Here is a 26262-nt window from a genome sequence, read left to right as displayed (position 1 = left end):
CCATGCACCAGGCCTCTATCCTATAGAGTAAAAGGGTAATATGCCTCCCGGCACCGGGATCAGTGTGACAGGGGGCAGTGCCCAAACCCCCTGATCACCTTGTGGCTCTGTGTGTGACAGGGGGAGGGGCCACAACCTCCCTATCCGCCCTGCTCTGTTCGTGACAGGGGAAGGCGCTCCAACCCCCTAATCAGCCCTGCTCTGTGCCTGATAGGGGGGAGCTCCCTAACCCCCTGATCGCCCTGCGGCTCTGTGTGTGACAGGGTGTGGCGCCTCAACCCCCTGATCAGTCCTGCTCTGTGTGTGACAGGGTGCGGCGCCCCAACCGCCCCCCCCCCCCCACGGGCCCTGCTCTGTGTGTGACGGGGTAGAGCCATAACCTCCCCATTGGCCCTGCCCCGAGTGTGAGAGTGGCGGCGCCCCAACCCCCTGATCAGCACTGCTCTGTGGGTGATAGAGGGCGGCGCCCCAACCCCCTGATCCGCCCTGCCCTGAGTGTGACAGGGGGCGGTGCCCCAACTCCCCTATCAGCCCTACTCTGTGAGTGACAGGGGGGAGCTCCTCAACCCCCTGATTGGCCCTGCTCTGTGCGTGACAGGGGGTGGCGCCGCAACCTCCCCATCGACCCTGCCTTGAGTGTGACAGGGGGCGGTGCCCCAACCCCCCAATTGGCCCTACCCTGAGCGTGACTGAGGGTGGCATCGCAACCTCCCAATCTGCCCTGCTCTGTGCATGGCAGGGGAAGGCGCCCCAACTCCCCAATCGGCCCTGCTCTGAGCCCGACTAGGGGCTGCACCTAGGGATTGGGCCTGCCCTCTGCCACCCGGGAGCAGGCCTAAGCCAGCAGGTCGTTATCTCCCGAGGGGTCGCAGACTGCGAGAGGGCACAGGCTGGGCTGAGGGACCCCCACCTCCCCCACCCCCGGCCGAGTGCACAAATTTTTGTGCACCGGGACTCTAGTAAGATAATAAATTTCTAAGTCAACTATTTTTAATTTGATACTTTTTATATTTTCTAAAAATACGGTGCTTATAACTGTCATTACCACAGTGTGCATTACAAAATACAAATTTAATATGCATATATCAGCTCTTTTATATCTTTATACTACTTCATCTAGAAAAACTTTATAAGTGGCAGGTGTGCCAAATTTTTTAATGTAAGTCTTGGATTCACATTCTTATAATTACAATTAATAAAGTAGCTATAGAGTAGATATATACTGCTATGTGGGAAGTTTAAAAAACAAACAAACCTCTTGCGTGTTATCTAGCCACAATTGAGAAATGCAGTATCTCACAAAGTAGGATTCCACTTAAGTTAAACATCTGACTTTTATAATAAAATGTACTGTACTGCCCTAACTGGTTTGGCTCAGTGGATAGAGCGTCAGCCTGCAGACTCAAGGGTCCCGGGTTCGATTCTGGTCAAGGGCATGTACCTTGGTTGCGGGCACATCCCCAGTAGGGGGTGTGCATGAGGCAGCTGATCGATGTTTCTCTCTCATCCATGTTTCTGGCTCTCTATCCCTCTCCCTTCCTCTCTGTAAAAAATCAATAAAATATATTTTTTAAAAGAATGTACTGTACTGAATACATTGAACATCATTCAACTTTTTCTTAAGACTCAACGAAGGTCCCTGTCGTAATCATTATTGTAATGTGCCATAATATAATGATGCCTTTAGGGCTCTCAGAAAATGGTCTTAGCTTTGCTCTCACTCCAGTTGCCCTCAAAACTAGGCACTTTTGCCCTAGCCGGCTTGGCTCAGTGGATAGAGCATCGGCCTGCGGACTGAAGGGTCCCAGGTTCGATTCTGGCCAAGGGCACATGCCTGGGTTGCGGGCTCCATCCCCAGTGTGGAGTGTGCAGGAGGCAGCCAATCAATGATTCTCCCTCATCATTGATGTTTCTATCTCTCTTCTTCTCCCTTCCTCTCTGAAATCAATAAAGAAATATATTTAAAAAAACAACAACAAAAAACTAGGCACTTTTTAGGGTACTAAAGTAAATGAGATGGAAAGATTAATTGCGTCAAACACTGTTTATCATCTCTCTTCTCTTTTTGTTCTCTGTATTTAATGCTGCTACTAATGGAATTGCTTTCAATTATTTATAGCTACTTCTTTATTTTTTAAATTTTTAATATTTTCTTTTTTCCCCTCTTTTTTCTATTTTTTTCTTAACAATAACCCACAACCGTCGGACCAACTTAATATTATTTTCTTAATATATTTTTTGTTTTTAAAAAAAATATTTTTATTGATTTCAGAGAGGAAGGAAGAGGGAGAGAGAGATAGAAACATCCATGATGAGAGAGAATCATGGATTGGCTGCCTCCTGCAAAGTCCCCCACTGGGGATTGAGCCCACAACCCGGGCATGTGCCCTTGAATGGAATCGAATCTGGGACCTCTCAGTTCCCAGGCTGAGGCTCTATCAACTGAGCCAAACAGGCTAGGGCTATATTTTTTATTGTTGATAGTATTACAGATGTCTCCTGTTTTGCCCTCCTGACCCCCTCCTCCCGGCCCCTAGCCACCCCCCCCCCCATAGCTACTTCTAATTGTTACAGTTATGCCAGCTTTTACTCTTCTATTAACTTTTCTTACTTCTTTCTCTCCTATGAGCCAGCTGACACTGACTTTGAGAGCTAGTGTCAGAAAACAAAGGAATTTGCCCTGATCAGTGTGTTTAAGTGGTTAGAGCATCAGTCTGCACACCAAAGGGTCACAGGTTTAATTCCCAGTCAAGGACATGTACCTTGCTTGCGGGTTCCCTCTCCAGCCCTGGTTGGGGTTTGGAGGGAACCAGTCAATGTGTCTCTCTCACATCCATGTTTTTCTCTCTCTCTCTCCCTCTTCCTTCCTCCCTTCCACTCTCTCTGAAAAGTAGTGGAAAAAATATCCTCATGTGAGGATTAACAAAAAAATTATAATAGAAAACAAAGGAATTCTATTTTCTGACTGGTATATTTGCTAATTACGGTACATGTTCTAAGATCTCTATATGTATAGTTAATTTTAGAATTGCTGATATTTACCCAGTATTTTGGCAATTTTCAAAGTAGTTGAACTTAAAAAACTTCTGGATAATAGATAAGTGCAATCTAATTGTATTTATCTCATTGGTAATATCTAACAAATGAGCAGAGATAACTACTGTGACAAGGAATACATAATGCAGTCTTTTCAATTTTTAGTCAATTTTTCCCAATGAAGTTTTATAATTTTGTATAAATGTTATTAATCGCCAGAATATTAGGTATATTAATGTTTCAATAAAAGCAGGAAGAGCCTGGCCAGTGTGGCTCAGTGGTTGAACATCAATCCATAATCCAAGAGTTCACCAGCTCAATTCCCAGTCAGGGCACATGACTGGGTTGCAGGCTCAATCCCCAATAGGGGGCGTGCAGGAGGCAGCCAATTGATGTTTCTCATCAATGTTTCTATCTCTATCCCTCTCCCTTCCTCTCTCTCTCTAAAAATCAATAAAAACATACTTTAAAAAATTCAGGAAGAGTATTCAACCAAAATGTAATTTTAGATTGTCTATTCAGGTTTCTTTTAGTACTGTGAATATCAAGGCATCCTATATAATAAAAGGCTAATATGCAAATAGACTGAACAGCAGAACAACTGGACAACCGAAAAACCGGTCATTATGACATGCGCTGACCTCCAGGAAGGGCGTGCAGAACGTGATGGGTATTGGCAGCAGGCGGCAGAGCGCAGAACCTGGTGAGAGTCAGCCATGGTGGGATGGTGGAGCAGGTGAGCAGGGGCACCAGATCAAGGTGGGGCACAGGTTGCTGTCATCGGCGCAAGCTTCTGGTGGTTACTGAATATTCTTTGCTCCTGTGCACCGCAGTCCCGCCTGGCGCTTGCACCCACTGCCAGTGCCAGCCCCGTTCGCACCCGCTGCTGGTGCTGGAGCTGCCACTTGCACCTGCTGCTGGAGCCTGGCACCATTTCTGATCACTCGGTGCCATCAATGGATGCGAGAGGCAGCTGCCAGCCCCGATTGCCCCTGAGGGCTTCTCCACCTCCCCCTGCTCCTGAGGGGCAATCAGGGCAGCAGCTGCCACTCGCACCTGCTGACAGCACTAGCCCCACTCGCACCCACTGCTGGGGCCAGCTCCAATTGCTCTGTGCCATCAGTGGGTGCAAGTGGGGTCAGCGCTGTCAGTGCATGGGAGCAGCAGCAGTGGGAGCAGGGCTGCTGGCAGACAGGGGACTGGGGTCCAGTGCAGGAGGGGCTGGGTGGGGGCACAGAGGATGGGCCGAGGTCTGCCCCTGTGCCCACTGTAGCCTCACAGCCCACAGTTCCTTTCAAGGTGCAAGAATTCATATACTGGGCCGCTAGTATTATATAAGAGATTTACGTGCTTAGCTTAGTAACTAGAAATATTTCTAAGGTATTATTTAATTAAGATTTTTGGCTTTTAAATAATTTTCATTTTGCTATAAAATGATTTTTCTAACTATCAATTAGATTATTCTTTTTTAAGGTCTTAAAAAACTGACCATGTTAATCATACACATTGGCAGGTTTAAACTAACATTAAAATTTTTATCTCTATGCATCAATACTAATATTAACTCCAAATTCCAGAATAAACTGCCATGATCAGCAGGGTAAAGAAACAGAAATAGGCTATTTGAAAAAATGACATATGTACTCAAGTCAAGTAAAAACTGCAGACTGGCAGTCTGGGAAGCATTTTTCTCAGCCTGTTGAGGTCTTGCTTCCAGGCATGTCATCAAATGAACTCTTATAAAAAATTTTCCAAAATAAATTTCTTTTCTAGCCCTAGCTGGGTGCTCAGTGGTTAGAGCATCAGTCTGCGGACTGAAGGGTCTTGGCTTCGATTCCCGCTCAAGAACACGATGTTTTCTGTCTCTCCCTCTCCATTCCACTCTCTTTAAAAATCAATGGCAAAAATATCCTCAAGTGAGGATTAACAACAAGAAAAAAATTTCTTACAGGTTTGCCATTCTTACAGCAACATATGCTTTATACACTTTTATATGTTTACTTACTTTAATAAGTAATGCTTCATTTGTAGCTTCAATTACTTCATTCCGGTCTTGGACTTGTTGATGCAAACTGCTTACAGTGTCCTGAGCTTCTTCTAATTCTAATTTTGCCTTCTCTAACTGTTCATTTAGTTGCTGAACAGAAGTCTTCTGAGAGTCAACAGAAATCTTCCACTTTGCATGGTTCTCTTGATGTGAAATCATCTATATAGCCCCAACATTGAAAAGGAAAAGAAGAAAATAGGGTTGTGTTGGTTTTAATAACATTCTAATACTTTTCACTTCCACCTAAATGAAAGTAAATTGTTTTTAATTACAAATATCTGATTTCTCAACAGATAATATACTCGAAGAAAAAAGAGAGGGAAGGAACTATAATCTTAAATTTACTTAAGAACCAAATAAAATGGACTAGTTTTGGATCCTGATTTGAACACATCACCATAAAAACATTTTTATGACAATTAGGGAAATCTGAACAATGACTAGGTAGTTGGTGATATTAAGGAATTACTGTCAATTTTTAGGTGTGATAATGATATTATAGTAATAATTTTAAAAATAACCCTTATCTTTTAGAGATAGTTACTGAAATGTTTACTGATCAAACAGTGACATCTGGGATTTGCATCCAAACAATAGCTGGTATGTGGAAGGGGAAGGGAAGTGAGTGAGGTTAAAGATATAGTGACCACCATACTTCCCAGTTTGCCTACGTCTTTGTGGGTTTTATGCCTTGGTGTCCTGGTTAGTTAGTAACAGCATCCCTTTTCATTCTTAAAAGTATTCCCTTTTAGATAAAATAAATGGTCAACATACTTATATATGAAATCAAATTGGCCAATCCAAGAGTTGTTAATTATTGAAGTTGAACAATAAAGATGGGAGAAGATGTATACCATTCTCTCTACTTTTGAACGTTTAAAATTTCCATAATAAAAACTTTTTAAAAATCTCATTTTCATTAAAAAATCAGTTTTTAAAAGAAATATTTTTATTGATTTCAGAATGGAAGGAGAGTCTCTGAGAGAGAAACATCAATGATGAGAAAGAACCATTGCTTGGCTGCCTCCTGCACACCCACTACTGGGGATGAACTTGCAACCCAGGCATGTGCTCTGATCCAGAATCGAACCGTGACCTCCAGGGTCGTATGTAGGTCGACGCTCAACCACTGAGCCACACAGGCAGGACCATAAAAAAATTAGTTTTGCACCCTAGCTGGTTTGACTCAATGGATAAAGCGTCAGCCTGCAGACGCTCTTCCTCTTTGAAATCAATAAAAAATATATTTTTTAAATGCCAGCAAATATTTTTTTAAAAATCAGTTTCGCAATAATTATTCTTTTTATTATTTTATAAGAGAGAGTTTATTTTTAGAAAGTCACATAGGTAGAAGAAGTGAACCGCAGAAGAAATGGGCTTCAGGAAATGTTACAGAGACAAAAGAAGTGCCCTTGAAGCTTAGGAGAGAGAAGCAAGGAAATCATGCCTGGGGAAAGGGGGTAGTGAAAGGCAAGGTGGGCGCGCTCCTTAGAGAATGAGGCTTGCAATAATTATTAAGTGACTTTTCTGACAATTCTAAAACCTGTATTTTAAAAAATACTTAAAAATTTTTTGATCCCTTTTTCTAACTCTGTTATTTTAATGACATACTCTCTCATTTTTATAATCAATCAAATGCACTTTATTTTATTATTTTTTTTAACTATATATTTTATTGACTTTTTACAGAGAGGAAGGGAGAGGGATAGAGAGTTAGAAACATCGATGACAGAGAAACATCGATCAGCTGCCTCCTGCACATCCCCTACTGGGGATGTGCCTGCAACCAAGGTACATGCCCTTGACCGGAATCGAACCTTTGACCCTTGAGTCCGCAGGCCAACGCTCTATCCACTGAGCCAAACCAGTCAGGGCCAAATGCACTTTAGAAATAAATCTTTGTCAAGTAATATATAGGAGAAAAACATTATTTTTTATTAGCCATGCAAGTATTTATTTTAATTACTCCTATTTGAAGTTCCTTACTTTGGAGAACAGCAATGGCATTTTATTACCCACTCTTTCCATTCCTTAAAAGCTTAAAGGTTTTGGCAAGTTCACTTATCTTCATGACTATGTTTCAGAGTGACTCCAGGTGCGTCAGCAGGTTCATCATCAATCCATCTCACCAGCCCTTTGTAACTTTCTATAATGTTGAAGCCAATAGTACACTGCAACTTGGGTAAATAGATAGGGTAAAGGTTTAGGGGTGCTAGTCAGCTTCTTTCAAGTGGCTGGAGCTTTGCATTAGGTATGCAAGCCACTGTCAGTGTTTAAGACTTACAGGATTGAGCCCTAGCCCGGCTCAGTGATTACCCACGGACTGAAGGGTTGCGGGTTCAATTCTGGTCAAGGGCACATACGATGGTTGCAGGATTGATCCCTGGCCTTGGTCCAGACACATGGGGGAGGCAACTAATCGATGTGTCTCTCCCCCTCCCTTCCACGCTAAGAATCAATGGAAAAAATATCCTCAGGTGAGGATTAACAACAACAACAAAAGACTTACAGGATTGAGCAGCAAAACACAAGTCACTTCAGGAATGTAAGTTATCAAAAGTTGAACAAAAAGAAACAAAAGACAAAAAAAAATAGAAAAACAAAAGTTGAACAGTCACTTGAAGATGTTTTCTGCAGCTCTTCACTTTGCCTTCATAGTATGAGCTATAGAAAGCTGTCATACCTGGCAAAGCTGAATGTCCTACACCGTCTATCAAAGAGGCCTATCCAAAGACAAAAAATTCCAGGAGTTTCTGGAGTGCAAATCAACCATTGTCATTCCCACGAAAGCATCTTTAGGTTTTGTCTTCTTTAAGCACTTCAGAATATGCCCTGCATGAATTAGTAGGTTCTTTGTGCCATCAATGACTCTACAAGAGCACCCCGTTGCAGAGACAGGAACTGATTCTAGAAGTTTTACTGTCAAGCCACAGAAAAATGCTTCGCAGTAGCCCTTCAGCCATTTATTATATTCTTTACCGATAATTCTGGTCTTTCCAAGAGATCCAGTGCACTGTATATTGTGGAGAGCGGCTACAGTGTTTGGACAGGTTCAAGCCTTGGACTAATGAGAGGGCACAGTCCTCTCACGGCCACGTGCAAGTCCCAGCTTGGAGGGCAGAGCCCTCCCAGCGCAATTATTGCCAACAGCTATGTTGTAAGCTTGAACCTATGGTCCGAACGCGTGTCCCCACGTGTCTGAGTGATGTGGCCTTGATAGAGTTCAGGTGCATGTAATTGAGGAGGCTCGAAACCCACAAGAATGTTGTAAACATCTTGACCACGCCCTTACTTTGCCTCATGGAATCTGGCTATAAAATAAAGACACGGCTTGTAGTCCATGGTGCTGTCTCTCCATCCGGGAGCAGCATCCCACCCAGACCCAGCTTTGCTCTCTTGTCTGTCTTTTCTCCATCCTTCACCGCCCCCTTTCGGGGTCACTGAACCAGGCTGAGCTGGTGCAGCAAATAAGGCACCCTGGGCCTGAGTATGCCATGGCCATGCTGGCTCGCCACAGTATATAAAAACTGTGGTCCTTTAGAGAGGGTGTCCTTCTTTAAGGATAACTGAAAGAGTGTCCAAAGTCTTGGGGAGTCTCTAAATGGGAGGTGATCAATCTAATTACAAATGCAAGATAATGGGTCCAAAGAAATCACTGTACAGCTGGAAGACTATTCATCAAATGCTGCTGCCCAGATCTCATTTCTCATACTGTGATACAAGTGCTGGGTTCTTTGAGATGAGAGCTGTTTTTACTGTAGTGTCTGTTCAGATAATGAGAGGACTCTTCTATTGACATCGTGCTTCTATATAGTGCTTTCATTCTTCTGTTGAATGGGGCTTACAAGAACGGGCATTCTGGGCCTGACCAAAAGTGTTGTACTGAGTAACTTCACCCTTGGCAGGCCTCGACATGACCCGTAGTGGTACCTGTGTTACATGTTATTATGTCATACACATAAAAAATTAGTACCAAATTCTCCAAAGCAATACTAGAACCAAATTTTATAATTCATTTTATGTACTATCTGCTTATAAATAATTTCAGGTTGCTTACAAAAATAAAAGTTAATAAATGGATAATCTATAATAATAAAAGCACAATATGCTAATCAGACCAGACAACCTTTGGGACGAAGCCAGGGCTGTGAGGAAAGCCCAGGTATCGGGTGCCAGAGGGAAGCCGGTGCCAGCAGCCAGGGCAAGGAAGGCATACTCTTGCACGAATTTCGTGCATCCAGCCTATAGTCCTGTATAATAAAGAGGTAATATGCAAATTGACTGTCATGCCCTTGCACAAGATGGCCACCCCCATGTGGTCACAAGATGGCCATGCTGGGCCAGCAGGGGAGGGCAGTTGGGGGCAATCGGGCCTGCAGGGGAGCAGTTAGGCGTCGATCAGTCTGGCAGGAGAGTGGTTAGGGATGATCAGGCTGGCAGGCAGCAGCAGTTAGGGGCAATCAGGCAGGCAGGCAGGCAAGTGGTTGGGAGCCAGCAGTCCTGGATTGTGAGGGATGTCCAACTGCCGGATGGATGTCCTACAGGGATCAGGCCTAACCCAACAGTCAGACATCCCCTGAGGGGTCCCAGATTGGAGAGGGTGCAGGCTGGGCTGAGGGACACCCCCGCTCCCCCCCGCCCAGTGCATGAATTTTGTGTACCGGGCCTCTAGTTAAAAATAAAAGCAGAATAGAGACCATATGATAAGTGTAATGAATAGGCACTAGCAAACACTTGAGATGGACTAATTATTACTGAGGGTCACTAAGTTGAGCAGTTAATATCAATTAAATAATTATGCTAAATCCAATAGCATTCACATTTGTCTTTAGAGACAAAAGGTTGTAATCTCTTGGAGTTACAAATATGTTTTGTTTGGCAGACACAATGTTTTCAAAGGGATCTGAATCTAAATGCATTTAAGCAAGACACAGTGACCACAACCTAACCAATCCTTCACAAAGATGTTATCAAACACCTTTTTTTATTATGGTGCATTGTTTTTATTTATTTATTTTTTAATGAATCTTTATTGTTGAGATTACAGAGGTCACTCTTCCCCCCCCCCCTCCCTCCCCAGCTCCCTTCCACCCAGTTCCTACCCTGCCACAGGCCCTCACCATCCTATTGTCTGTGTCCATAAGTAATGCATACATACATATAAGATCTTTGTCTAATCTCTTCCCCCACCCTCCCCCACCCCCTTCCCTTTGAGAATCACCAGCCTGTTCCATCTCCATGACCCTCATTCTATTCCATTCACCAGTTTATTCTGTTCATCAGATTTTTTTATGCTTTTGATTTTTTAGATTCAATTGTTGATAGATATGTATTTGTTGCCACTTTGTTGTTCATATTTTTTATCCTTAACTTTTTCTTCTTCCTCTTTTTTTTAATTAAATTTATATTGTTCAGATTATTACAATTGTTCCTATTTTCTCCCCCTATAGCTCCCCTCCACCCGGTTCCCACTGAACCCGCTGCCCTTAACCCCACCCCCCCACCCAGTGTCCTCATCCATAGGTGTAAGATTTTTTTCCAGTCTCTTCCCACACCCCCCACACCCCTTTTACCCTGAGAATTGTCAGTCCACTCCCTTTCTATGCCCCTGATTCTATTATATTCACCAGTTTATTCTGTTCATCAGATTTTTTATTCACTTTATTTTTATTTTTTCACTTGATTTTTAGATTCACTTGTTGATAGATATGTATTTGTTCATAATTTTTATCTTTACCTTTTTCTTCTTCTTCCTCTTCTTAAAGAATACCTTTCAGCATTTCATATAATACTGGTTTGGTGGTGATGAACTCCTTTAGCTTTTTCTTATCTGTGAAGCTCTTTATCTGACCTTCAATTCTGAATGATAGTTTTGCTGGGTAGAGTAATCTTGGTTGTAGGTTCTTGGTATTCATCACTTTCAATATTTCTTGCCACTCCCTTCTGGTCTGCATAGCTTCTGTTGAGAAATCAGCTGACAGTTGTATGGGTACTCCCTTGTAGGTAACTAACTGTTTTTCTCTTCCTGCTTTTAATATTCTCTCTTTGTCTTTTGCTCTTGGCATTTTAATTAGGATGTGTCTTGGTGTGATCCTCTTTGGGTTCCTTTTGTTTGGGGATCTCTGCGCTTCCTGGACTTGTAAGTCTATTTCTTTGACCAGGTAGGGGAAGTTTCCTGTCATTATTTCTTCAGATAGGTTTTCAATATCTTGCTCTCTCTCTTCTTCTGGCACCCCCATAATTCGGATGTTGGTAGGCTTGAAGTTGTCCCAGAGAGTCCTTACATTATCTTCATATTTCTGGATTCATTTTTCTTTTTGCTTTTCCGGTTGGGTGTTTTTTGCTTCTTCGTATTTCAAATCTTTGACTTGATTCTTGCGATCCTCTAGTCTGCTTTTGGATCCCTGTATAATATTCTTTATTACAGTCAGTGTATGCTTAATTTCTAGTTGGTCCTTATTTATTTATTTATTTTTTAAAATATATTTTATTGATTTTTTACAGAGAGGAAAGGAGAGGGATAGTTAGAAACATCGATGAGAGAGAAACATCGATCAGCTGCCTCCTGCACACTCCCCACTGGGGATGTGCCCACAACCAAGGTACATGCCCTTGACTGGAATCGAACCTGGGAACTTTCAGTCTGCAGGCCGACGCTCTATCCACTGAGCCAAACCGGTTAGGGCTAGTTGGTCCTTTGTTATATCCTCAAGGGTATCACTAGATCTATTGAGGGTCTCACTAAATTTATTGGCAGTTTCTAGAAAGTTCTTAAAAAACCTTATAACCGTGGTTTTGAACTCTATATCCAGTAGTTTGCTTGCCTCCATTTCTGTCATTTGTGACCTGCTTCTTTGTCTCCACATTTTTGCTGCTTCCCTATGTTGATAAAGTGGCTTTCTATGCTAGGTATCCTATAGGGCCCAGTGGCTCAGCTGCCCCATTACCTGAGGTGGACACTCTTGGTGCACCCCTTTGTGGGCTGTATGAACAGTCTTGTTGCAGTTAAGCCTTGACTGTTGTAGGTATCACTGGGAGGAATTGACCTCCAGGCCAATTGGCTGTGAGAATCAGCTGTGTCTATGGTGGGAGAACTTCTGTGCTGGGAACACCCTTCTGGGGCAAGACTTGCTTCAGTGGGGCTTTGGTGCTCACTGAGTCTGCCCCCTGAGTGTGTCCCTTATGGATCTGAGGAGTTGTAATCTGGATGGTCCCACTCTGACCACTGGGTACACTGGCACTTGGATCTCTAAGGAGGTGCTAATTTAGCCTCTGCCTGAGGCTACCCAGCAGGAGCTACAGAGAGATCTGCAGATTCTTCTTCTTTGTTTGGGGTTTGGAGGTGCCCAGATGAGGCCCAGCTGTGAAGCAATGCAAGCTGCTGTGGGGCCTTGGGCCTTCTTTTGATGTTCTGGGTCTCTCTGACCCAGCTGCAGTTTGTTAGGTAATTTTAGATTGCAAAGGGCCAGGCCATTCATAAGCAAAAGCCTCTGTGCACAGCTTGGGTGGGGCGGGGTCTCAGGGAATCAACAGGGTGGAGCAAACAGCTATGGCTGATCCTCAGCCCTGCCCTAAGAGGCCCCGGGTCTCAGGGTCCCAAGGTAAATGCTGCAAGCACCTCTGAGAGAAAGCCGCCCTCGTGTTCTGCCCAATGCCAGACAGTCCAGTTTCTCCCCATATGAGTCTGGGTCCACAGAGACTCGCTCAGAACTGGAGTTCAGAGCAGTCGGGAGCTTGTGTCTCCCTCCCAATTGAAAAGACAACCATGTCCTCAGTTGCCAGCCCTTTCCACATGCGCCTCCATACCCTTGCACTTTACTTCCGCACCTCCTCTGAGTCTCAGTGTGCTTTTCTCTTTCCTTCTAGTTGTAGAATTTCCACTCAGCCAGCCTTCCTGTGGTTATGGATGATGTCTATTTTGTCTTTCAGTTGTATTTTTGAAGTGGCTGTGCGAGGCAGCAATTTCAGGTGTTTACCTATGCCGCCATCTTCTTCCTCTTCTTAAAGAATACCATTCAACATCCTATATAATAACACCCTAATATGCAAATTAACCAAACGGTGGAAGGACCGGTTGCTATGACGTGCACTGACCACCAGGGGGCAGATGCTCAATGCAGGAGCTGCCCCGAGGTAGTCAGTGCGCCACTCAGCTACAAGTCGGCCTCTTGGCTGGGGAGCGTAGCGACGGTGGCGGAAGCCTCTCCTGCTTCCAGACAGTGCTAAGGATGTCTGACTGACTGCAGGCTTACAACAACCCCTGAGGGCTCCCAGACTGTGGGAGGGCACAGGCTGGGCTGAGAGATGCCCCCACCCTCTAGTGCACGAATGTCATGCACTGGGCCTCTACTTTCATGTAATACTGGTTTGGTGGTGATGAACTCCTTTAGCTTTTTCTTGTCTGTGAAGCTCTTTATCTGACCTTCAATTCTGAATGATAGCTTTGCTGGGTAGAGTAACCTTGGTTGTAGGTTCTTGCTATTCATCACTTTGAATATTTCTTGCCACTCCCTCTGGCCTGCAAAGTTTCTGTTGAGAAATCAGCTAGCCGTCATATGGGCACTCCCTTGTAGGTAGGTAACTGCTTTTCTCTTGATGCTTTTAGGAGTCTCTCTTTGTCTTTTGTCCTTGGCATTTTAATTAGGATGTGTCTTGGTGTGGTCCTCTTTGGGTTCCTTTTGTTTGGGGTTCTCTGCGCTTCCTGGACTTGTAAGTCTATTTCTTTGACCAGGTAGGGGAAGTTTCCTGTCATTATTTCTTCAAATAGGTTTTCAATATCTTGCTCTCTCTCTTCTTCTGGCACCCCCATAATTTGGATGTTGGTATGCTTGAAGTTGTCCCAGAGGCTCCTTACACTATCCTCCTATTTTTGGATTCTTTTCTCTTTTTGTTCTTCTGGTTGGGTGTTTTTTGATTCCTTGTATTTCAAATCTTTGACTTGATTCTTGGGATCCTCTAGTCTACTGTTGATTCTCTGTATATTATTCTTTATTTCAGTCAATGTATGCTTAATTTCTGACTGGTCCTTTTCCAATTTTTGGCATTCTCACTAAGATCCTTGAAGATTTCACTAAGTTCCTTGGAGGTTTCTAGAATATTCTTGAGTAACCTTAAAACTTTGGTTTTGAACCCTATATCCAGTAGTTTGCTTTCATCCATTTCTTTCATTTGTGACATGTTTCTTTGTCTCTGCATTTTGGCTGCTTCCCTGTGTTTGTTTCTATTTATTGGGTAGCTACTAAGTCTCCTTGAGTTGATAGAGTGACCTTGTGTGGTAGATGTCCTATAGGGCCCAGTGACTCAGCCTCTCCAGTCAGCTGAAATGGATGCTCTTGATGCACCTCTTGTGGGCTGTGTGCACAATCTTGTTGTAGTTGAGCCTTGATTGCTGTTGGTGTCACTGGGAGGAATCGAACTCCCCGCCACTTGGCTGTGGGGTCCAGCTGTGACTACAGTGGGAAAGCTGCTGTGCTGGAGACATCCTTATGGGGCAGGACTTGCTTCAGTGGGGCTTTGGTGCTCACTGAGTCTGCCCCTTGAGTGTGTCGCTTATGGATGTGAAAAGTTGTAATCTGGTATGGTCTCACACTGACCACTGGGTACACTGGGTCTTGGTTCTCCAGGGAGATGCAAAGTCAGTCACTGCCTGGGGCCACCCAGCAGGAGATACAGAGAGATCTGCAGATTCCACCTCTTAGTATCAGGTTTGGAAATGCCAGACGAGGCACAGCTGTGAAGCAAAGCAGGCTGGTGCTGGTGCTGGGTCTTGGGCCTTTTATTGATAGCTTTGGGGCTCTTTGACCCAGTTGCAACTTGTTTGACATGTTTTAGGCTGAGAAAGGACAGGCCATTCATATGCAAAGGCTGCTGCCCACAGCTTGGGTGGGGTTGTAAATTGGGTGGGGCGGGGTCTCAGGAATCATCAGGGCAGAACAAACAGCAATGGCTTCCAGTTAGCCCTGCACTGGGGAGTTCTCAGTGCAGGAATAATGACCACTATGAGCACCTCCATCTGGAAGAACGCCGCCCTCGTGTTCCTGCCCCGATGCCAGACAGTCCAGTTTCTCCTCCTATGTGTCTGCATCTCCCAGGCCCTCATCTGTGTGAGAATAAACAAGTCATCTTTTCTGCCAAAGAACAGTTTAGACAGCCGCCATGCAGGCCACATGACTGGGAGCTCCATCTTGAAACCGCAAGGCCAACCCCTCCCTTCGAATTAGTCAATCGTGAAAGACTGTGCGCCTGAGCTCCAATCAAGAGGGACAAGTGACATGCGTCAGGGATTATAAAGCCGAGCAGACCACCTGCTCAGTGTGTGTGCGCTTCCAGACCATGTGTTGCGCACCCTTCTACGTACAGTAATTTGCTTTGCTGCCTGGCTCCCGAGTATGTTTTGTGTTCTACCAAGACCCCTAAATTTTGGGGATCACCTTCTTACACCTGGCACTGGTGCTCAGAGGAAGTGGGAGCTTGTAAGTTCAGTTCGTGGTGCCAGCTTTTTAAGAGGAGCAGCTGGGTTTCCAGCAGCCCGTGTGTCACTCAGCCCCAATCTGCACTGGTTTTTACAGTCCATAGTTCTTACTGCCCGTAGGAATTTCTTTTTCCTGCTCTGGATCCTGGGTTGGGCGTCTGGTGTGGGGCTGGAACCCCTAGCTCCTCCGAGCACCCTCTGCAGAGGTGACCTCCCTCCCGATTATAAAAGCGGCACACATGGGTGCCAGACCAGGCCGTGCCTCCGCACCTCCTACCAGTCTCAGTGTGCTTTCTTCTTTACTTCTCTAGTTGTAGTACTTCCACTCAGCCAGCTTTCCTGTGGTTCTGGATGATAGTTGTTCTGTATTTTAGTTGTAATTTTGATGTGGTTGTGGGAGGCAGCAAGTACAGGCATTTGCCTACACTGCTTTGAAAGGTGTTTAATATAAATGTATTTGCAAGTTTTGCCATTAGAAAAATGCCTTATTAGAACTTCACAAGTATTTTATTTAGATCTTGCACATACATTTTAGATAACATCTTCAGATGTAGTTTTTAAAAAGACAAGAAATGCTCTTCTAATTGGTAATACTGCCTATTTTTATAAAAGCTCAGACATACTAACAGCTAAAAAGCAAAGTATCAGGTTCTGGTATTGCCTCTCCATCTAACTTAATATCAGAACAAATGTTGGAAATTACAAAGCATTATAGATTCACATCACATTAAATTGCTTCTACTGGATTTTTAAATACACCAGTTAGTTTTGGTAAGTGCTATCTTATAACCAATAATGATGATGATGAACCATGCTTTGGTATAAGAACTTTAATTATATTAATTCATTTAATCCTCTACACAGCTCTATGAGATAGATGCTATTATTTTATTCATTTTAGACTGAGGTATTAATTGCCCAAGGTCACATAAGTGCTAAGTGATGCGCTGAGATTTGTAACCAGGTACCTGGCTCAAGAATTCAAGCTCTTAACCTCACAGCATATAGCTCACTGGATATGAAGTCAAAGTTGTATGTTTAGGCTACCAGAAATAAAACCACAACCTATAATTCTATTATGAACACTTAAGAGCTAGACTTATATTTATGTCCAGATAGGTCAACCCATTTCTGCAGGGAGTAATGAAACAAATTAAAATGTTCTTTACCTCCATATGGTAAGCTTCTTTGAGAGATTCTAGTTCTGCTGATAATTTCTTGACTTCTGCTTGCATTCTTGCTTCTAAATGAGCTTCACGTACTTGAGAGGCCCCCAATTCTTCAGCTAAATGGTTTCCATGAGCTTCCTTAAAAATGACATATTAGTAAAGGTTATATAATTTGTCTATCTAGCTACTATAGCTAAGCAAATCCTCTCCATTTATGGAAGTACTTTAATCTTTTAACATTATAAACACTCATATACTAAGTTAACTTATTAGATGGTAGACTTTAAAATCTATACATTTAAAAGACTACTAATGGGAGTACATTAGTATGTTGTTCAATATTATAAGTTCACAAATCAATGCTTTCTGTAAAACAAACTAATAACCACAGTAAGCTGAACTTTGGCAGAAAATAGTCTACTCTTTATATATACATATATATATATATATATATATATATATATATATATATATATATATATATAATTGATTTCAGAGAGGAAGGGAGAGGGAAAGAGAGAAATACCAACTGTCAGAGAGCATCATTGATTGGCTGCTTCATGCACACCCCCTATTGGGGATCGAGCCCACAATCCGGGCATGTGCCCTTGACCGGAATCGAACCCGGGACCCTTTGGTCCACCGGCCAATGCTCTATCCACTGAGTCAAACCAGCTAGGCCGAAAATAGCCTATTCCTAAGTAGGCCCATGCAATTTTGTTTACCAGAAGTGCTATTTGCTTATCAAGAGTCAGTTGTGTAATTATCCAAACCTATTTACGCTACTTGTGCTTGTGACTGTAATATGTAATTTTATGACACATTATGAAGAATGATGAAATATATGTGCAAAAGAAAAACTCTTTTTTTGTTTTGTTTTGAAATATGTTTTTATTGATTTGAGAGAGAGAGAGAGAGAGAGGTAGGGAGAGGGATAGAGAGATAGAAACATCGATGAGAGGGAAACATCATGGATTGGCTGCCTCTTGCACTGGGGATCAAGCTGCAACCCAGGCATGCAACCTGCCTGGGAGCTGAACAAGTGGCCATCTGATTCATGACTGACGCTCAACCACTGACCACACCAGCCGGGCAAAAGGAAAGTTTTTATATGAAAACTAAGTTACATGCTGTAAAGCACCCAATAAATGAATCACAAACTTTTGCTAGCCATACAGAAGCAGTCAAGTAGCTGTAAAATATTGTGGGAAACCTCATAAAAAATATGAGATGTTATATTCTAATTAATTTTCAAATGTTTTTTTAATTCTTCCACTTTGGTTTTTTTTAATGTCTTCTTGTTTTAATTTTTCAATTACAGTTGACATTCAATCTTATTTTACATTAGTTTAAGGTATGCAGCATAGTGGTTAGACATTTATCTAATTTACAAAGTGATCCTTCCAATAATTCTAACACCCACCCAGAATCATATATGATTATTACAATATTATTGACTATATTCCTTATGCTGTACTTTACATTCCTGCAACTATTTGGTAACTACCAATTTGTACTTCTTAATCCCTTCACCTTTTTTCACAGAGCTCCCCAACCTCTCTTCTATCTGGCAACCATCAGTTTGTTCTCTGAATCTATAAGTCTGTTTTTGTTTTGTCTGTTCATTTATTTTGTTCTTTAGATTCCATATATAAGTGAAATTATATGGCATTTGTCTTCCTCTGCCTCTTCTTTCACTTTGAATTGGAAACTATTGAGGGGTGGGGAACGTCAGGCCCATGGGACCTGTATAATGCCAACAAAATCATTTGGTCTGGCCCTGACAAAGTTTTAATTAAATGTTTGACCAAATATAGCAGGCTAATTTTTAAGTTGATAATTTTGTATGGCCCTGGAATGAAGTTATAAATATCCAAATGGGGACATGGGCAAAAAAATGTTCCCCACCTCTTTTGATGGAATGAGTATGATTTATGGAAGAAAGACCAGGAAGCATTCTAATCAAATAATCCTACCCATACACAAAGAACCAAGATTTGGTCCCACATTAAAGATTAACATATGAATGCATATTTAGAGTTTGGGGTTAAAACATAATATTTTAAATTGACATTTTAAATAATTTCCCACATTCACTCACTGTTTTTTTAAATATATTTTATTGATTTTTTAGAGAGGAGGGGAGAGGGGTAGAGAGTTAGAAACATGGATGAGAGAGAAACATCCATCAGCTGCCTCCTGCATGTCCCTCACAGGACATGGAGCCCACAATCCGGGCATGTGCCCTGACTGGGAATCGAACCAACAACCATTATGGTGCATGGGACAATGCCCAACCAACTAAGCCACACCAGCCAGGGCTAGTGTTCTTGCTTTTTATTTTATTTATTTATTTAATTTTTTTTGGTTAATCCTCACCCAAGGATATTTTTCCATTGATTTTTAGGAATCATTTAGTTGGCCTTGCCAAGGCATTAATTAAATGTTTGACTAAATATAGTAGGCTAATTTCAGAGTGAAAGGGAGAGGAAGAAACAGAGAGAGAAACATCAATGTGAGAGGGACACATGGATTGGTTGCCTCCCTCACGTGCCCCAACCAGGGACAGGGATAGAGCCTGAAACCGAAGTTATGTGCCCTTGGCCAGAATTGAACCCAGGACTCTTCAGTCCATGAGCCAACGTTCTATCCACTGAGCCAAACCAGCTAGGGCTGTTCTTGCTTTTTTTTTTTTTTTAAATTAAATCTTTATTGTTCAGATTATTACATTTGTTCCTCTTTTTTCCCCCCCATAACTCCCCTCCTCCCAGTTCCCGCCCCACCCTCCGCCCTCACTCCCCACCCACTGTCCTCATCCATAGGTGCACGATTTTTGTCCAGTCTCTTCCCGCATCTCCCACACCCCTTTCCCCCCCAAGAATAGTCAGTCCATTCCCTTTCTATGTCCCTGATTCATTCTGTTCATCAGATTATTTATTCACTTGATTCTTAGATTCACTTGTTGATAGATGCATATTTGTTGTTCATAATTTGTATCTTTACTTTTTTCTTCCTCTTCCTCTTCTTAAAGGATACCTTTCAGCATTTCATATAATACTGGTTTGGTGGTGATGAACTCCTTTAGCTTTTCCTTATCTGTGAAGCTCTTTATCTGACCTTCAATTCTGAATGATAGCTTTGCTGGGTAAAGTAATCTTGGTTGTAGGTTCTTGGTATTCATCACTTTCAATATTTCTTGCCACTCCCTTCTGGCCTGCAAAGTTTCTGTTGAGAAATCAGCTGACAGTCGTATGGGTATTCCCTTGTAGGTAACTGAGTTTCTTCCTCTTGCTGTTTTTAAGATTCTCTCTTTATCTTTTGCTCTTGGCATTTTAATTATGATGTGTCTTGGTGTGGTCCTCTTTGGATTCCTTTTGTTTGGGGTTCTCCGCGCTTCTTGGACCTGTAAGTCCATTTCTTTCACCAGGTGGGGGAAGTTTTCTGTCATTATTTCTTCAAATAGGTTTTCAATATCTTGCTCTCTCTCATCTTCTGGCACCCCTATAATTCTGATGTTGGTACGCTTGAAGCTGTCCCAGAGGCTCCTTACACTATCCTCGCATTTTTGGATTCTTTTTTCATTTTGCTTTACCGGTTGGGTGTTTTTTGCTTCCTCGCATTTCAAATCATTGACTTGATTCTTGCGCTCCTCTGGTCTGCTGTCGGGAGTCTGTATAATATTCGTTATTTCAGTCCGTGTATGCTTAATTTCTAGTTGGTTCCCCAATATAACATCGAGGGTCTCATTAGTTTTCTTGTAGATCTCATTAAGTTTATCGGCGGCTTCTAAACAGTTCTTGAGAGACCTTAAAAGTGTGGTTCTGAACTCTATATCTTCCATTGACAATTTTGTCCTGTTTCTTTGTCTCCGCATTTTGTTATGCTTCCTTGGTGCACCCCCTAGTGGTCTTTGTGCGCAGTCTTATAGTTAAACCTTGATTGTTGTAGCTAATACCAGGGAGGGTTTGACCTCCAGGCCAAGTGGCTATGAGAATCAGCTGTGTCTGCAGTGAGAGAACTTCTGTCCTCTAGGGAGGTGCTAATCTGTTCTTGCTTTTTAAAAGCACAATACCTCCCCAAGTGTTCAGGATTGCAGGTTTCATAATAGTCATATATTTAAATAATCAGTTTTCACTTATAGGAGTGGCTACAAATATAAAATCTTTCACTCAATAAAGATTTATTAGCTTTATTTTGCCTTTAAAGTAATAGCTTATCCCTGGCTGGTGTGGCTCAGTTGGTTGGGCATTGTCCTGTGCACTGAAAGGTTGCTGGTTTGATTCCCAGTCAGGGCACTTGCCCGGGCTTGACCCAGGTGAGAAGGAGGCAGCCAATCAATGTTCTGCTCTCACATCAATGTTTCTCTCTCTCTTTCTCTGCCCCTCTCCCTTTCTCTATCTCTGGAAAAAAAAAAAATCTTAAAAAAAAAAGTGTTAGCTTAAACTCACTTGAAGGTCTAAAAGTGCTTTAATAACTCAATTTATTAAAAACTAATTAGATTGGCCAAAACTCAATTCTGAGGAACTTCCTAGCTACATTAAAAAGCTATGCTGCCCTAGCTGGTTTGGCTCAGTGGATAGAGCATCGGCCTGCAGACCAAAGGGTCTCGGGTTTGATTTCGGTTAAGGGCACATGCCCGGATTGTGGGCTCGATCCCCAGAAGGGGGTGTGCAGGAAGCAGCTGATCAATGATTTTCCCTCATCATTGATGCTTCCATCTCTCTCTCCCTCTCTCTTCCTCTCTGAAATCAATAAAAAAATATATTTTTAAAAAAGCTATGCTAAGTATAACATTTTTTCTTTTAAATAACATAAAATTTAACATTTTAAACATTTTTTATTGTTATTAATCCTCACCTGAGGATATATTTTTAAAAAAATTGTTTTTATTGATTTCAGAGAGGGAGAGGAAGAGAGATAGAAACATCAATGATGAGAGAGAATCATTGATCAGCTGCCTCCTGCACACCCACTACTATGGATAGAGCCCAAAACCCAGGCATGTGCCCTGACAAGGAATCGAACTGTGGCCTCCTGGTTCATAGGTAGATGATACTCAACCACTGAGCCACAACAGATGGGCACTGAGGATATTTTTCCATTGATTTTTAGAGAGAGCAAAAGGGATGGAGAAAGACTGAGAGAGAGAAACATCGATGCGAGAGAGACACATCGATTGGTTGCCTACCACACATGCCCAATGGGCATGTGCAACCGAGGTACATGCCCTTGACTGGAATAGAACCCACGACCCTTCAGTCTGCTGGCTGACAATCTATCTACTGAGCCAAATCAGCTAGAGCACTTTAAACATATTAAGTGTACATTTCAGTAGCATTAGGTACATTCACATTGTTGTGCAACACTAACTTTTGCAAGAACTGTATTATACAGTTAAAAAAAGTGAAAGGTAAAATATTAATATTTTCAATAAGGTAAAACTATTAAAAATAGGGATTACCTTCTCTTTAGAGAGTTGCTTTATTTCCTCCAGTTCTGTTGAGAGCTTTTCTATTTCTCTCTGTGCTTGGATTTGTTGGTGACGAGCATCTACCAATTCTGTATGAGAGTTTTGCATCTGCTCCCGGGTTAGCCTCAATTCTTGCTCCAAATCTATGTTCTCCTTATACTGAGTTGCAATGTACTGTTCCTGCTCTTTCATAACCTGAAATACACAGGATATATTTAAGTTCAAAATGAAATGATACAAACAACCTACATCTTATTTAGATTTTTTTTTTATTGTTTTATTGCTTAAAGTATTTCAAAGGGTATTACATATGTGTCCTTTTTTCCCCCCGCCCTTGACAATCCCTGGCCTCCCCTACCCTCCAATGTCTTATGTCCATTGGTTATGCTTATATGCATGCATACAAGTCCTTCAGTTGATCTCTTACCCCCCTCCCTCCTGCCCCCCAACCCTCCCTGGCCTTCCTGCTGCAGTTTGACAATCAGTTTGAGGCAGCTCCGCCTCTGTATTTAGAGTTCTCTTTTAATAAGTGACTTCACCCCTTCCAACTAAATCTCTATAAAATTTACCATACAATGAATATAATCTACTGTGAAATTGATATTCAGAAAATGTTTTTATTTTTAATAACAAGAGACTGACAAAAGTACTGTAATAAATATGGGAATGACTGGTATATTTTGCATGACTTTAATATGCCAACTGTATAATCCTTTATCATTATGAATATAACATGACAGAATACATAATAACATAAAGAGAAAAAAGAAGTTAATATCTGATTATCTATGTCAAAGATGGAGAATATATTGGCATGAATAATAAAACCCCACATTAATTCACACAGCTGGATTAGAGTCATTACCTCATTCCCTGTAAGAGTAAAGTGTGTCACTGAGACTGCTACTCTCTCTGAAATACTTTTACATTACTCAGTTAAGTCCCTAGTAAAGTTTGTTCTTAGAGAAAAAAAAATCAGTGAAAAGTAAGTGAGTTCTAATAGCTTGATTAGATGATAGGGAATGACAATTGACCTTAAGGCTGATAAGAAGTAAAGAAAACTGTATAAATCACTAGGATGCTGATGTCCGGAATGGGAGCCCAGGGCCCAACTCTGTTGTATCCTATATAATAAAAGGCTAATATGCAAATAGACCAAACAGTGGAACAACCAAATCACCAGTTGCTATGATGTGTGCTGACCACCAGGGGGTGTGTGCGGAACATGGTGGGCGTTGGCCACGGTGGGATGATGGAGCAGGTGAGCGGGGGCACCAGACCAAGGCAGGGTGCCAGTTGCTGTCATCAGAATGAGCCTCTGGTAGTTACTGAAAATTCTTTGCTCCCGCGTGCCACAGTCCCGCCTGGCGTTTGCACCTGCTGCCGTCACCGGAGCCGCTGCTCGCACCCACTGCCAGTGCTGGAGCAGCTGCTCACACCCACTGCTGGTGCCCAGCACTGGTCCCAATCACTCGGCACCATCAGTACGTGCGAGCAGTGGCTGCTGGCCCTGATTGCCTCTGAGGGCTTCTCCACCTTCCCCTGCTCCTGAGAGGCAATCAAGGCAGCAGCTGCCACTCGCAGGCACTGACAGCATGGACCCGCTTGCACCCGCTGCTGGCACTGGCCCCAATCACTCCATGCCGTCAGCGGGTGTGAGCGGGCCGGCACCATCAGCTCGTGGGAGTGGTGGTGGCAGGAGTGGGGCTGCTGGCAGACAGGGGACAGGGGACAGCGGGAGGAGCCGGGTGGGGTCATGGAGGATGGGCCGAGACCCGCCCCTGTGCCTACCGCAGCCTTGTGGCCCAAAGTTCCTTTCAAGGTGAACAAATTCATGCACTGGGCCCCTAGTGTCAATATAAATCTCCTGTAAATATTTTTAGCCATCCTTGTTAGGGAACACAAAATGACTGGGCTAGTAATCATTTTTCCCCCATAGGGGCCCAAACTTGTTCTCAGAGGCCCTGCTTGATTTATGTATGTAATTCAACTAATATTTATTCATGTTTACTATGTGATACGTGCTGTTCTAAGTGTTGCTACAAGAGTGAACAAAGGAGACAATGTGGCCATTCTTATGGAGTTCACATTCTACTAGAGAAGGCAGATAATCAATGAGAATCAATGAGTCAGACACAATAAAGAGGGATATACAAAGTTATACAGTTGAGTATAGTATTTAAAAACAAGAGAAAGTTACATTCACAAGCGCTCTTAGAAACAATTTCCGTTTTTATTTATTTACTTATTTAAATTTTTATTGATTTCAGAGAGGAGGGGAGAGGGAGAAAGAGATAGAAACATCAATGATGAAAGAGAATCATTGTTTAGCTGCCTCCTGCACAATCCCTACTGGGGATCGAGCCTGCAACCCTGGCATGTGCCCTGACCAGGAATGTAAAAACACCTCCTGGTTCATGGGTTGATGCTCAACCACTGTGCAACACTGGCCGGCTGCAATTTCAGTTTTTAAAAAGCTAGTGGGTGAAATGGTTCATGACTCAACACACATGCAAACTAATGATACTTCATCTGGCAACTCATTAGAACATAAGAATAAAAGACTTAATAAAAGAAACTAATAGGTATTGGCCCAAATAATTAGCCTAAAAATATTTATGACACAGTTTCTGTATACTAAAACCAAACAGTTTAAAACATAAAGATTTATATGGCTCTTCAAATAATACATGTTCCCTAGGAGGAAAATAATTTGCTTACACTTTCTATTTCTTTCATCTTTTGTTGTGTTCGTTCAGTTTCTTTTTTCAGTTGATTGATCTCCTGTTCGTTTTGTAGCGTTATAAATTCTTTTTCTCGGAGCTGTTCTTTGGCATTTTGCAATTTTTCATTCAAACTTTCTATCTGAATTTTAAACAGAACAATATTAATATAACCAAGGAAAAATAATTCTTTAATCATAACTACAATTCAAGTAAGTCAAGCTTTGAACACATACATCTAAAACAAAAAAATATAAATGTGTGTTTTTAAGACAACCATAACTTAGACATAAACATCAGAATTCTTGTGCCTAATAAGATGCTTATATGTATAACTAAATATGCTAAAAGAGATTTAGGTCTCAATTATATTTGTATAAGAAAAGAAAACCGGTTTGGCTCAGTGAATAGAGCGTCGGCCTGCGGACTGAAGGGTCCCAGGTTTGATTCCAGTCAAGGGCATGTACCTGGGTTGCGGGCACATCCCCAGTGGGGGATGTGCAGAAGGCAGCTGATCGATGTTTCTCTCTCATTGATGTTTCTGACTCTCTATCTCTCTCCCTTCCTCTCTGTAAAAAATCAAAAAAATATATTAAAAAAAAAAAAAAGAAAAGAAAATTAGGGTACCTTAAAACAAATATTACATGACGTTACAAATAATTTTATAAGTAATGTGTGTATAAGGAAAAAAATATAGTGTAAAAGTCCCCTTCCCACTGTGTTCCTTCCTTAGCCACAACCAGTTAACAAAATTACTTCCAAATCCTTCCAGAGATATTATATACATATTCAGATATACATACATTATGATAAGTATGTGGACACAATGATCCAAGAAAAACTATATTCAAAATAACATTAAGAGAGTAGTCATAGTGGGGGAAATGCTGCAATGTTGGTCATAGGGTACAAAATTTCAGTTATGTAGGATGAATAAGTTCTATAGATCTAATGTATAGCATTTTGACGATAGTAATACTGTATTGCATAGTTGAAATTTACTAAGAGAACAGATCTTAAGTGTTGTCACCAAAATAAAAACAAAAAACAAAAAAAAAAACCTGTAAGTAATTAGCTTGATTGTGGTAATTATTTTGCAATGTATATCAAATATCACATTTCACACCCTAAATACATGCAATTTTTATTTGTCAATTATATCTCAAAAAGATAGGGTGAAATATTAAGAGGAGAAAAGAAATATAAAGTAGCATGTACAAGGTGATTAAAATTATATAGTATTTTTTGCCCTAGCTGGTTTGGCTCAGAGGATAGAGCATCAAGCCTGCTGACTGAAGAGTCCTGGGTTCGATTCTGGTCAAGGGCACATGCCAGGGTTGCGGGCT

The 26262-nt window shown here is 42.1% G+C and overlaps 1 protein-coding gene and 1 pseudogene across 1 annotated transcript in view; both read right to left on the bottom strand.

Annotated features, from left to right (window-relative positions):
- The window catches only part of CCDC18 (coiled-coil domain containing 18), a 113667-nt gene that overhangs the window by 2049 nt on the left and 85356 nt on the right, over positions 1-26262 (bottom strand). The window contains exons 23-26 of the mRNA XM_036348470.1: positions 24915-25058; positions 22185-22388; positions 16724-16861; positions 5042-5242 (exon numbers count right to left, since the gene is read on the bottom strand). Coding sequence (XP_036204363.1) covers positions 5042-5242; positions 16724-16861; positions 22185-22388; positions 24915-25058 — 687 coding nt within the window. The remainder of the gene's footprint in view (positions 1-5041; positions 5243-16723; positions 16862-22184; positions 22389-24914; positions 25059-26262) is intronic.
- Positions 7141-8998, bottom strand: LOC118677496 (annotated as a pseudogene).

The sequence above is a fragment of the Myotis myotis genome, unplaced genomic scaffold, assembly GCF_014108235.1.
Source record: "Myotis myotis isolate mMyoMyo1 unplaced genomic scaffold, mMyoMyo1.p scaffold_m19_p_2, whole genome shotgun sequence".
Taxonomy (NCBI): domain Eukaryota; kingdom Metazoa; phylum Chordata; class Mammalia; order Chiroptera; family Vespertilionidae; genus Myotis; species Myotis myotis.
This window is presented reverse-complemented; position numbering and strand designations above follow the sequence as displayed.